General features: G+C 39.7%; 1 protein-coding gene across 1 annotated transcript; it reads right to left on the bottom strand.

Moving 5' to 3' along the window:
• Positions 1 to 2,181: 2,181 nt before the first annotated feature.
• Positions 2,182 to 9,324, bottom strand: hopx (HOP homeobox). The gene is made up of 2 exons (XM_044364522.1): positions 8,879 to 9,324; positions 2,182 to 2,518 (listed from the first exon to the last, which is right to left on the bottom strand). Exons 1-2 carry the CDS (start codon positions 9,035 to 9,037, stop codon positions 2,441 to 2,443), a joined length of 237 nt encoding a protein of 78 aa, XP_044220457.1. The 5' UTR covers positions 9,038 to 9,324; the 3' UTR covers positions 2,182 to 2,440.
• Positions 9,325 to 14,757: the final 5,433 nt, after the last annotated feature.

Below are 14,757 nucleotides of genomic sequence, written 5' to 3' on the forward strand. Positions count from 1 at the left end.
ATACCTCAGAAATGATAGTATTCCTTCTTCATAGCTAAAATTGTAACAGAGAATGTTGTCAAATGACGTGAGAATGTTATTTTCATAATGACGCAAGACATAAACTTCTAGTTTCAGACCTGCTCTCTATGCAGATATAAAGGGCTCATTCTAATGTAACAAATTATTCTTATTTTCAGGTGATTATACGCTAATTAAAAACATACGTATGAATATTTTACATTTCTGCCTCGTCTGTTCTGCCAGATGCCACTAAATTCTACACACTGCACCTTTAAACGGTGATTCATGAGCGAGGTGCAGAGAGTCAGGGTCTGGGATATAATGTGTGTTTTCAGCAGAGGCTTGAGCAACCCAGCTGCATGTGTGTGTATGTGTGTATGTGTGGTGTGCACACGATAAACAAATATGCTTGTTTTTTTTTTCACATTCATCTGCACAGAGGGAAACACCCTCAGGCCCCGGAAACAGACGCTAATACTGTGTGTGTGTGTGTGTGTGTGTGTGTGCTGTATTTCTATACTTATAAGGCTCAAATGTCCTTTTAAGCATTTACACAAGATTAAAATCCTCTAAAGTGAGGATTTTGCAGAGTTAAAGTGAAGATTAGAGTTAGGATTAAGATTAAATTTAGGAGTAAGCAAAGTGGATGTTCTCACATTAAATCAGCAGTACTGTGTTCATACTTTGTGAATGTGTGTGTGTGCGTGTGTGTGTGTGTGTGCAGCAGATGCCAATGTAAACACTGTCACAACAGTCTGTAAAAAGCCGCAGCGTGTTTTATGAGCGGTGGTGCTACCTGTTGGGTCGGTGTTGGTTTCAGTCGAGCTTGTTGTGCAGACAGTTCCCACGATCAGAGAGTTTTTTCACTCCCGGCTCTTTGGCAAGAAACTTCATCCCCTCTCTGTTTCTCCCACCTTCTTCAGTCTCTTCTCACACACACACACACACACACATTTCTTTTCTGTCTTGTAAAATGAGCAAGTGGATCTTTTCACTCTTTTCTTGCTCCTTGCTGGTCGTCTGATTTGAATCTAATCTGCAGACAAGTGTAAACGTCTTATTCAGAGCAGCAGAATCTGGTCGATCCACAGCAGCTTTCTCTTCAATCTCTCGGCATATTACAAATCTCAATGTAATTCAAATATATATGCAAAATGTGTGGTAACTTGTTTTTATTTTGCACCTGGTTTCCCTCAACCTCGCCGGATCTATTTCTGATGCAAATAACAATTTACCAAGAAGCCCTCCCTCCTGGTTTCTGCAGGCCTGGCACCCAAACCAAACCTTTTAAATCACTGAAACCTGTCAAGCTCCACTGTAGCTACTTGAAATATATTATTATGTCACATTTTATCATGTTAAGTGGTCTAAATTTAACCAGGTATCTACAGGAATAAGATAAAATACTAGAGAGCACTGTTGGGAACTATTTTCAGTGGCGGATTTATACACATTTGGTTCTCTAGTGAGTATTTCCGGCAACAGGACGGTGTGTGAAGGATTGAGTCTAATAAACTACAGTGAGGTGCAGCTCATTAATGTGTTTATAATAGTTTTAGAGATATCAGGCTTTGGCTAAATAGACAATACTTGTTAGTAGGGTTCATTAATTTTTGGTTTTGGTCTTTTAATGGGATTTGCTGACAATAATATCACCAGCTTTATCCTTTAAAGTGGACTTTTTGAAAATGCACTCTCTTTGATGGTGGGATCACGTCCTATTTTTACAGAGCTCGGTCACAGGAGAAAGGGACAATGAAATGACATCACCTGTCATTTGTTTAGCCCATGATGCCATTCATGCTCAGTGGGCTCACATGTCTGCCGACCCCCTGACCCCCCCGTCCGCCTCCCCCCCCGTCCGCCTCCCCGTCCACTGGAAATGTTCCAGATTCGTGACTAAAAGTTCCTGGATAGCGGCAGCTGATTCCAGCAGCATCTATTGTAATCCCAGCTTTTCCTTACATTTTTTTTTTTTTTTATAGTCCCATGAACAGGCGCGGGGGTCCAGCTCCACTCCCTGCTGACAGACGTACACAAAAACAAAGCCTGAAAACAAAAGCACAGTGTCCCCAATAGCCCTCCCGCTCTATCTAAACGTCATCCCACCATTGTATAACCCGGCTTCCTCAGTGAATATGGACCCCGGACGCAGCCTCAAAAGCACACCTGAGTCAGTTTAACTTATAATAACAATATGTTTATTTTATGTAAACATGGTGGTTATATTGGCAACAGCACACAAACACCTTCACATTCCGTAAGTTGAAATAGCTTCATAGATACAAAAAAAGAGAGATGACAGATGGAGAGGGAGGTGTATGAGGAAGGAGGTGGGGAGGTCAGTTCGTCCAAGAGAAACAGGGTCAGCACAGAGCTTCAGGCGTCGAGGAGAGGAGAGGAGAGGAGAGGAGAGGAACGCTGTGGTCAGAAAATCTCAATCCAACACAGAGCCCAGTTCAGCTGGAAGGCCCTCCGCCTCCCTCCACAGTGCGTTACGTAGCTTGAACCATTTCTGGAGGAAACAAAAACACAAAAAGAAAAGGACAAACATAGACAAGGAAGGTGTTAAAAGCAGGTAACAGGACATTTTGTTCAGGCGCAAATGTACTTTGGCACAAACTGCTGCAGAACCTGAAATGCGAGAGCGGTGAGATAACTGGTCCGGCTGACGGAAAACAGTCATGACATAAATATTCCTGAGAATTACACAGGTGGAGTACTGGTATTGTCAAGAATGATTTTAAACAAAGTACTGAGTTCTCCAGATGTATTGTCACTGCTATTATTATCCTCAGGCAACTGGCTAGATTTACAACCATGCAAACTCAGCTGTCTGCAGGATTGTAAACAGGTCAACCTAGTAGTGTCTTTTCAGTGGAAGAAGTACTGAGATCTTTTAGTACATAAGTATCCAAACATTTGACTGGTACTGTTTATACAATTGGAATATTGATTCATTGACTTGTACGTGTAAGCAGCATTTTAAATCTCAAGGTAGTGCTAATGTTTAAAGTTTATACTACTGTTTGTTGGGTAGTCTTATATAACAGCAGTTATTTTGGTTCTAGTACATATTGTATATTATGTGCAATTTCAAGATCCGCAAAATGTTTTTCCTGGTGTCTGTTAGAGTTGTCACTCCACAAAGAGAGCGTATAATGTGGCTATAAACTTTTAGTTTTGCTTGTTAATATTTCTACAAATTTGTATTTTCATCCAAAGACTACAAAACATGATAACTGTTTGGTTAAAGGAATAGTTTAACATTTTGGTAAATACACTTTTTAGTGTTCTTTCCGAAACTGACACAAGAGGATATAGAGCTCATGTGCTGTCAGTACATACGGAGCCTCACCCTGTCTGTCCGTAAAGCTCACAATCATCTCATTTGTTTAACTCATACATAGACAGAAATGTCATAAACAATGTTTGATTATAGAGGAGATACATGTTCTAACTAAATGTTAAACTATTCCTTAAAAAACACACTTCCTGGTTTTAATTGTTCCCTAAATCCCACAATTTCCTCCCAGTTTCAAAACAGAAACAGCAAATCTCAGAGCCTATTAACTGTGTCCATGGTAACATAATTAATATGTTAGTAGGCTAACAAGCCACATGTTACACATTGAACTAACATACTGCTGACCAATTTAATATGACTAAAGCTAGCCTGGTAACAGCTATCGAATGTGTATGCTAACATTTAGCACGTAACATTTACCATTTTAGCATGCAAACTGAATATGTTAATTTATATCATATGTAGCTTTCTAACTAGCTATCATTAGCCTGTTAATGCATATACAGTTGCATTTCTATGACATAAAGCACAAAGTTCCATGATACACCCTACAACCGCTAACATTAGCATAACAGTAATGCTAATGTTAGCGGGTGTAGGGTGTATCATGAAACTTTGTGCTTTATGTCATAGAAATTGTTTTGGACAGGCCTTTATAGGGTTAAATTATGCAATGTTTTAGATGTGGGACTTTTTTTATTCACGATTTTATGCAACCTGAACTGTTGGATTTGTGAATTAATTTCATTAGGGATTCAGATATATCATATGTTTAGAGCTTAGTTAGTGCGTCAGAAACACAATCATCAATGCACAAATTCAAAAACATAAAAATTAAGATTAAATGAGAGTCACAAAGTGGAGCTTTGGAGTTTCTTCTTGTCTTTCATCTTCATAATTACATTACAGTCACATTTTTTTTTTTTTTTTGGTGCATGTTAATGCAGTCACTGACTCACAGAGACACAGCAGTGACCCTGAGGCTAAGTTGTATCAGGGAAACCACAGAGGATTAATGTTTCCATCCAATTTTAACAGAGAATGCTGGCACTGACTGGGCCTGTTTCTGCGGGGGCCAGTTCCTTTGCAAAAAGCTGTCAGCACCCTGACTGCTGAGCCAATAACTACACAGAGAAACCCTGACTAGATGATGACTGCAGCACACACCCGTGAACTGCAGCATCACTGTTTTGCGGTTGTCAAGGGTTTCACAACAATGCTGACATCATCTAGATAGCACCGAGGGGGAAAGGGAGGGATCCCTGACGCCGGCCTTTGGACACGAGACCGTCGTTCGCTGTGTGACTGAGCCATGTGCCTGGCAGGAGGGACAGTTCCCACATTTTGTACTTGAAAACACATGAGATTCCCATTTGGAGTTGTCTGGGTTTGCACTCAAAAATGCAGAAACTAAGACAATTCAAGAACTGTCTCTGAACTTGGCTGTTCATGCAAACATGCTGGATTTATTTGTGCACTGTGTTCTGGGATTTCACATTCATTTAAGTCTACAATGCAGGACATTCATGCTATTATATAGATATTTCCTCTACTAATTAAATCTAGTCGCTATGGGTATTATCTTAAAAAATTACATTTTCTCTTCCAGGTTTTGAATGGAATCACTTTTGTACTTTGTTGCTTTGTTGTTAAAATTCAAAAGATCTTTGACTTTCCTTGTAAAAGCATCACACACATGTCATTTCTGAACAATAATGGTGAGATTTATAATCCCCTTGAACTATACAATGGTGCTTGTGTAACTTTTCCCATTGACAAACACTATTACATAACTGTCTCTACCTTCATGGCGTTGACTGCGGCACTGAAAAACAAATAAAAGTAGACTGTGAAAGGAGCTCAAACAGGCCGCTCGGAGGTTGAAACACGTTGTAAATGTTGTTAACGTTAAAGGGGGGGGAGTGGTAGCCGGGGGATGTGTTTCTTTAGTTAAACCTTCTCCAAATGAGAGCTTTGTTAACAAATCCAAAACACTTGACGACAGGAGGGGTGGCAGGAAGAGAAGAAAAAAAAAAAAAAACATCAGCTTGAAATGAAGACAGGTCTTTTGATGAGAGGCCAGACCTTTACCTCACCCGGCCTGGACCGGGCTTCCCTGTCAGGTCGCCCAGCTTCTCCCACCTTTGTATAAGATGAAAAGAAACAGTCAGGCGCCAACACCAGACGACTAACAGGGAGCAGCAGAGTGGAGTTTTAGTTTTACAAAGACTTCTCAGAGCTGCACCGGAGGGAGAGAAACCACTCTGAATTAGCATATTGTTGTTTTATGAGGCTTAAACATTTTTGTTTTTCATCTTTCAGTAGGATTGTGTTGATATCAAACCCAAGTTTCCATTATACACAGCTGTGTGGCACTTTAACGAAGAGGTTCACAATTTTTCAAGTCTATACTTCTGTGTATTGAGGAAATAAATGTCTTTTTGTTAAAATTTGTGACCTGTTTGCCCCATAATGTAATTACAAGACTGTCTTTGGTTCCACCTGTTTAAATGTACTGCCAGTGAAACAAATGATACCATTGAGAGAAGTTTGTATAAGTAAAACTCCAGTTTTAAGACCTACAGCTGCACTTTGACATCTGACAGGGAGATTTTTGTCCCTGTTTACCCATCATGATGAGATTTGTGAGAGATTTTTTTTTTTGTGCCTGTGTAACCGCAGCACTGAGAAATCTGGAGGAACCGGTTCGTAGAGCCAAAAGTGGAAAAACCAGTGCCAATCATGTGTCTGACATACACGAGTTATTGATTGTTGGAATGTTTGGACTGTAAAAGCTGACTATTAAAAGGACATGTGCGCTGTGCCATGTGCAAGCAAGCGCTGTGTCTCTCTACCAACCTCAAACGTTCAGGCCGCCTCGCAAACAAGAGCAGAAATTTGCCTACGAAACGAGCTTCATGCTACGTCAACTCAAATGACAGGATTTACATGTAGGGCTTTAACTCCTGGTTAGCTTATCAATTGCTCATGTTGTTTGCGTGCCAAATCCTAAAGAGGAATAACAACTGATATTTCTTATTCTGAAACTCCGACGTTTATTCTTGCAAGACCAAAACTGAACTGAAAATACTTTTACAGTGATGCACCTATGAGAGGAATGCCGCTGGAGGTGCCTGCATAACTTCAGTACACTCTTAACATGTTGGCTATGAAGCTTCACATCTGGCTCCTGATGTGACAGTTTCACAGACTTTCCAGTAGGCCAGAAACATTCCTTAGATAGACTGATGGTGGGAGTTTTTACATGCAGGAATAGGGAGTGATGGGGGATTGAATACATTAGTATTAATGTGATATTTTATTCAATTAATGGTCAGTGTTTCTACTTTGATCACTGACTGTAAAAACAGGCTTCAATCTTAATCCAGTTTTTACGTTTTTACTGCTGAATGTCTGCTGTCTGGTAGCTTTTTCCTGCTGGGGAGGAAGTGATGTGAGTAATGAAGTTATTTATAAGCTATAACTCAGGGTTCCCCTCTTCCTACAAGGAAATACAAAGTAAAACAGATCAAGAGGTCTGGTAGTTTTTCCTCAAACTCTGATGTGATGTTACATAAACATGACTGCTGTTTTTGAGTCGCTGATGAAAACAGCTGTAATCTCTGGAAAAGCAGGTAAGTGGACTTTGAGTTAAAGCTATTTTGTAAAACTGCTGTTACGAAAATCAAAAAGCAACTTTTACACTCAAACCTTTGAGTGACTTTAACTTTTTAACATGTTTTAAAATAATTTTACGTACACATATAGTAACAATAAACTAGTGTTGCATTATTTGCTTGAAAAATGACTGAAATTATTAATCGATCGTCAAAAAATAGTTAATTTGTGTCGACTGACTGATTGTTTCAGCTCTCCACTGAGATAAAAGTATTATAAGTAAAGATGCGTTTCCCACATCCAACTTTATATAAATGCAGCACAGACACGTACAGCTATGACGAGCACCAGCTCAGAAACTCAGTCTTCATTAACAATAAATCCAACAAAAAAATGACATCATAGTCCCGCCCTAACTGTTCGACTGACACATGATGTCTCCCCAAAGTCATCTCTGTGAAGTCTTAAGTCAACCTAAGCAAATGAATCAGTAGACGTAACTGTGGATCTTTCCCAGAGTTGAAAAGGCAGCAGGAAACTCGACTCTGATATGACTTCATTAGGAAAAACAACCTGCGGCTGCTCCACTGACGGTCGGCGGAGTGCTGCTGCCTTTGTGGTCCGTGTTTGTTTGCACTCAGATGGGGATTATTTCATCAGACCGTGACGTTCTCAACAGAAACATTGGCTGAGATCATCCTCAACACTGTCACTGTTCCCAAACCTGCTCTATTGAAAGTCAGTGGACTTTCTCCGCACTTATCTTTTTGACATCGCAGATTACAAGTCTCTTGTTCTGCTTTTAGATAAACTTGTTCCTACTGATAAATCTTCATGTGTACATATTGTTACTCCCTTCTCCCTGTGCCACTATATTTTTCCCTCAGAGGTCACCTGACTGAGACACTGACAGAGATACTGACAGCACTCATGACTTGTACTGTAAACTTTCTTGACCTTATAAAGTCAAGTTTTCTGAATCTAGGTCTCTTGTTTTTATTGTGAGGGCGGCTGATTGCAGTAAAACCTCTGAAAACTGCAACAAAGTACATTACAAAGTACTGTAGTTAAGTACAGTTTTGACCTACTGTACCCAAGTATTTTTGTGCAACATTATACAAGTGCTCAACTATATTAAAGAATAAAAAAATATACTTTTTATTTCTTTACTAGTTACTATGCAGGTTAAGATTGGCAAAGTTATAAACTATTGTGTGTACAGGTAGTTACTTAGTATCAGCGGACCAGTCACAAAATGACAATACATGCTTACAAAATTACACATCAGTTACACAACACTGAAAGGCTCTTTCTTCATAATAAATATTTCTACTCTTTAAGTATATTTGGATTTTAATAGTTGGGTAAGTAAAAGTTTTAATGCAGTGTTTTTACATTGTGGCATTAATTGAAATCATCTTTCACTCCTGGGTGTCCTGAAGACACATGAATACATTTTCTTTTGGGAATTTGTCACTTTTTTTTATCCTAAGTGTGCTGCTAAATAAAGTGCCCACATCACAGACAGACTGGAGACTCACTGCCCTCATGGAAATAAATGATACTGCGCAAAAATTATTAAAAACTTTAGGAATATTAAAGGAGCATCATTGGGAATCTATAGATGAAAATACTCTAATCTACGATAATTGGTGTGCTAAAATCATAAAAAAGACAGTTAATTGGAAAAAATAATCTAACTATTGAGCATCAGACATGGTCACAGTCTCCACAGGAATATTTCAGTGACCTATAGCGGATAAGCATGTTTAAATTACATCATAATTTCTAGGAAAGTGTCACAGTCAGGACAGCATGTAACATCACTGTACCGAGACACTAACGCTCATATAATTCAGCCTGAAAACATATCAAACGTGCAAACTTTAGAAAAACTTAATTCCACGAGTCTTTAGGTGAAAGGTTATTAAATATAAAGTTATAACTCACTTGTGTATCCTTCTCTGACAGTCCGCACTCCGCAGCGATCAACATGAGCGTCGTTTCATCCGGATGCTTGGTGACTTTGTTGAAATTCTCCTCCAGCACTTTCATCTGATAGTCCGACAGTTTCAGACAAGCCATCGCTGCAGAAGTCACAGAAGTCATATTCCTACTGTTTTCCTTCTCTCCACTCTGTCGAAATGTTGGAGGGGAGGGGGGGGTTGTTGCTAAAAAAAAAAAAAAGGCGGTTTTTCAGCAGTTCAACTTCAGCCGTGGTTGGAGCTCCGGAGCGGGTGAGACGTGCGCACAAACAGCTGGGGCGCGTAAAGACGCGGAGATGGAGAGCGCAGAGCGGCGGTGCTTCACTGACAGCTGCAGCGAGAGGGAGTGCGGCTGAGGTGGAGGCTGTGTGTGTATGTATGTGTGTGAGAGTGAGTGTGTGTGTGGGGGGGGGGAGGCTTTACTACTGTCAACAGAGGCGCGTCATGAGGCCAGTCCCACCAACAGAGCCCTCCCCTCCAAACACAAGTAAAGGAGGAGGAACACGAACATCCAGTCACACTGCTGTGACTTTATGGGATTTTTATAGGATGACAAACTACTACTAGGTTGAATTCAATTATATTGCCCTGTATTGTGAAAGGAGAATTTAAAAAGTAGGCTAATCTATAAATACATAAGAGGACTCAAAGCAAAACAATAATATTAAAGATGCTATATGTAAAGGATTTATGAGATTATTCTGATAGATTATCTTTTTTGTTTGTTTGTAGATAAATAAACCAACCCTGTTGTAAACGTTGATTTCAGCCCATTCATGTCTGTGTCCGTGATCGGATCAATGCCACAGCCTCTCTTTTTAAAACTTGGGCGCCAAAATCTGAAATGTTCAAATACTGAAGTTAAAACAATTCTATTATTGTGTTGCTATTTACATAAAAATTAGATTACAATTAACTTAGGCTATAATAGCTTTGAAGGCGCTACCGGGTAAGTAAATTCAAACCCACATTTTTGGGAAATAGACCTACAGTTAGGCTAATAGCTTTCTTGTTGAGAGTTAGAAGAGAGGATCATTGGCAATGTCAGCCTCAGTGTTTAAAAGATATAGCTGGCAATTTTCTATATTTTTCTCATTGTCAACAAATGACATGTGTAGAGCCAAATGAACAAAGGATTGTTTATTTATTATTTATTTTTTTTACAAATGTGCATGTATCCAAAGTCTGATATATCTTATTCCTCGAAAAACTATTAAAAACATGTAAATGAGTCACACCGCTGCACTGGCTAACATGTTCCTGCATTATGAATAGTTTGGTCATGTTAGTTTGTTTAGAAACGGCTCCAAAGACTAATAACAGTGATCACGTTTCCAGTCTCTGGAGAGTAGTTCTGTGTAAGGAAGACGCCACTGAGCATGTGCGGAAATGCTGTTCTGTTTACAGCTTTGCTAGCTTGTTGTGCTACATATCACAGCCTCTTGAGTTTGTACATCAACTTTTTAAGATTCCTGTGAGAGGATTCTCATTTTAAAACACATCAGATGGAAACATTAAAAAGTCAGCCAGTGTTTTCAACCAATTCATGCGGTTAGCTTAAGTAGTTAACCGTTAGCTTAAATAGCTAGCTACAGTCGATAAAATCTGCATTTCAGCTGGCAACAGTTGATGGCCGCTGTTTTGGAAATAGGCCTGCTTTTGTCTACCACCGTCTGAAATAAAGGATTCATTGCTTCAAACATTACTTTAGAAATGTAAGCAGTAAATCTCCCCCTGTTATTGTAAACTGTATTATGTGCCGAGCAAGAACAGAGAGTTTAAAAGGTGAAGCAACAGTAACTGAGGCGAGGGCTTGGAAAAAGGCGTTGATACATTTTTTAACTCTGGATGAAGCCAAACTAGCTGTTTCCAGTATTTATACTAAGCTAAGATAATCACCTCACACCATTAAGGCTCCAGCTCCTTACTGGAGACAGAGACTAATAGTTACGGGAATTCTGGATAACTATAGTTAGGTATACCTCATGAGATAAAATCAATGCCTTAAGGAAGGATAAAGGTCACTAATAAGTACTAGGAGGTACAGACAGGAATATTATGCAATGAAGGACTATAAAAAATCACACTATCAACTCACAGCCACATATCCATATGATTATTAAGAGGCGGTCAGGGCTTTTTTCTCATTTTTAAACACTAACAAGCGAACAGACTAGAACAGCTGTTTTATTAAAGCCCCCTTAACAATGTTAATCCTAAATATATTCCTATATAATGGCATATAAAGAAATAATGTACGATAAATAGACTAAAAGCTGCATAAAAACATAAATCAGGCACTGTTCATGTCCTAGCAGGAATATTATTAAAATATTAAGGTTAAGATTTTCCAGGCTGGGAATAATTCCCACTTTAAGATCCCAGTTTAATCTGTCTGTTTATGTTCATAAGTCTTATCCGCTCTCATTACTGAACATGTTGACTGACTTGAGGAGAACACAATGCTGTGGGAGGCATTTGTTCAAGCATGACTACAAAAGATAAGATACATAAACGCCTTCACTCTCTAACATACACACACACACACACACACACACACACACACCCTCATGCAGTTTTGACAGTGCTGTGCTGTTACAAGTGGAATATTTAGACTCACTCATTTTGATCTGACCAAGCATGTTGAATTTCACATTGTTGAAACAGTAAATATGGGCTTGATGACGCTCCCATATCCTCAACACAACACACACAAAGACACACACACACACACACACACAGCGCTTTTTGAAGCTATCTTTGGATTTCGATCAGACCCGTAATTATGTGGTATTCTCACTGAAAAAGCTGAAGTGACTGCAAAGCTTCTTGGCGACTTCCTTTTGCCAGGATTTCAGCGCCAACTAATATTTAACTTATAAAAATCCATATAATTGTCTCACCTGTGATACAGACAAGCTACAACTAGACTAGACATATTTAACTTTAAATATACTTTAATGCAGTCATATTTGCAGAATGTCTTTACTGTTAACTGTTATGTGTCTAGAAGCATGTACATCATGCTTGAAACTGTCTTATTTCTACTCCAGATGGGGTTTTTCCCCCTTAGTTTACTCGGTGAGGCACAAAAACATAAGACTCTGTTCTCTTCAGCAGGATTGCGGTGATCTTTGTTTATTGTGAAAACGTAATCTGAACCAACCTGAGGAAATGACCTCAAAATGCAAAGTTTTATGGGTAGAAGGAGACGGATGTTGATATATGATAGCCGGCAGCTCCTCAGGCATTAAGAACACTGAGAGGAACGAAATGAAGTAAATGAAGCCTTTTTCTTTGTGTCTTTTAAACCGACTGCGATGGACAAAGAAGAAGGCTTCAGGGCCTGGAAGTAGACTTCTCACCTCAGTTTGGTTTTCTTGTGAGTTAAAGTTTGCCAGACTGCAACTCGACCTTGTATATCGTAACAATTCACACTAATGCAGATGGCTTAAGTGACAGTTTATGATGGGCAGATTAATTCAAGCTACAGCAGATGGGCAGATTACAGCATCTTATGCTGTCATATCGCTGTTGTCATAATTAAGAGTTTCCGACTCGTCAATGTCGTTCACGTCAACATCCAAGTCGTAATTATGACTTGGGATATTCCTGAAAGCTCTGATATATCCGACTTGGTGCTTAACAATACAGAAGTGCCTGAAAATCAAACAAATATGGACGCCTCATATCAGACAAATACTGACGTTCACTGTTAATGTCAATGCAGCGTTAAAACTGTAATCCCACAACTACAAATGTACTGATGACGTGAACGTTCTCAGGTTGTTAACATGGGAATCTTTCTCATCCCATGTGATTGGTCCAAACAAACTGTATTCAAACTTGACTGACTGCTTTCAGAGTTCATTTTCAACCATACCAGACAGATTATTTGTGGTTAACATTTGCACATATTTTTCTAACAGACAGGGTTAACATGTTGTTATTATGCTGAAAAGTAGCACCAACGTTGTGTCTCTAACTAGACAGAAATGTGGACAGGAGTCCTCTTTAGAAGGACAATAAGCCAATAATATTATCCTCACTTAACGACGCAGCATATGGCAATTCTGCTGATAACAAGCTGTCAGTTTATGACAGACAAACACAATGTACAGTTCAATGGAGTACAGTGGAAAAAGTACACAACTGCTGCTGATTATACAGGTCATTATCAATGATAAGAGAGGTAAATCCTATCTGGGTGATCCAAAGTTCACCTCAGCGACTGGCGGTAAACGTGATCATTTTGTTCCAACAGCTCCTTCGTTGTTGTGAATGATATGTAGTAATAGTGTTTGCACAAGTCATTAGATGTAACCTCATTAAGAGATCCCTTCCTAATATGCTTTCAACATAGGTGATGGGGGACAAAATCCACAGTCCTGCCAAAAACGTATCTAAAAGTTTATATGAAGATAATATAAAGGATCTGCGTCCAAATTAGTCATCGTCCTGTTCGAGCCAAATTCCTTCTTTTTGTTATGATACCTCCTCTTCAGCTCAACAGGAAAACACTGTGTCAACACAACGAGGAAGGGAAAGTGTTACTAAAAAAAGACTAACAGTGAAGGTATCCACTTTATTTGAGTAACTCTGACGGCTTAGACCTCATATTATCTTCTTCAGATAAACTTTTAAATACATTTTGGCTCAAAACGAGGGTTGTGGATTTTGTCCCCAGTCACTTACATTGCAAGTGAACAGTTAGTATGAACAGGAGGAATGTTTACAGTGAGTGAAACCTGTGTCAATGTTCATATGGGCGCCTGACTATTATTTAAAGACACTGTGACAGCCCTCTCTCTTTCTCTTTATTTACCTTCCTGTAGTTCTTCCAGGAGCGGTAGCATCAAGAGGTCTGTCAGAGTTCATCGGCTGCACCTGAGGAGGGAGTTGCCCCAAGGATATAAAAGCAGCACCCCGTCCTCATGGCTTCCACTTAAGATTACTTTACTTTGAACTTATGGACCTTTACTTTTACAGTCAACATTTCATGCATCCACTTACCCACTTTACACCACTGATGCTTAACAGTCCCATATTTAAGTATGAATTGTTGTGCTTAGTTAAATAAATATCTTTTTGCACCGTTTATTAGTGTTTGGACTCTCATTTGTTGCAAGCCCTGAGCCTGGTTTGTAACAACACACTTGAAAAATTCTGTAAGAAACAATGAGTGAGGACTAATGTAAAAAAAAAAAAAAAAAGTAGTCTCTGCGCACTCTCTGCAAGCTTTATGAACAAGGACTTGGTTTTACAATCCCATTTCATAATCTGTAAGCACTCCTTGAGTGGGGGGAGGGGTAAACGCTTCACTAGGGTCATCAGGTGAGCACCCTCCTTGCTTGGTGTTTTGTTGATAGGCTCACGACACCTCCAGCAGGCTCAGCGGTGACACCTTGTGTCCCAGGTCCACCCCCCTCAGACTCCCATCCCTTCCTGCAGCCTGACGAGGCCACAAAACCCCTGCACTTGTGTTCTCCAGCCCTTTTTGTTCTGCTTCAGTTGCTAAATCAGAGTACTTCAGCTTTTTCTGTTCCGTACCCTTCATCTACTGCATCCTCCCATGAAACCGTCAGTTCTATGACGAACAGGGCCTTTTGTGAGGCTGACCACAGGATCAGATCCGGCCTGAGAGTGGTTGTAATAATCTCTGGTGGAAAGGTAAGCTTCTGGTCTAAATCAGCCTTCATCTTCTAATCTTGGGCTGTATCCAGAAGGCTTGATTCACTTCCTGCAGTTGACCTCCTTGGCACCTTTCCTGCTAGTACAAAGGCCACGGTGCCTGAGAAACCAGGAGCCTTGTTGTTAAATATACTGTGTCATCACAATGGCTGG

The sequence above is a fragment of the Thunnus albacares genome, chromosome 10, assembly GCF_914725855.1.
Source record: "Thunnus albacares chromosome 10, fThuAlb1.1, whole genome shotgun sequence".
In the NCBI taxonomy this organism is placed as follows: Eukaryota; Metazoa; Chordata; class Actinopteri; order Scombriformes; family Scombridae; genus Thunnus; species Thunnus albacares.

Bases quoted from the DNA above. Each gene is read 5' to 3' on its own strand.
- hopx (XM_044364522.1), bottom strand. From the start codon at position 9,037: ATGACTTCTGTGACTTCTGCAGCGATGGCTTGTCTGAAACTGTCGGAC. The intron at 2,519-8,878 runs GTGAGTTATAAC...TGTTTCCTCCAG, and splicing joins TGTCAGAGAAGGATACACAA to AAATGGTTCAAGCTACGTAA.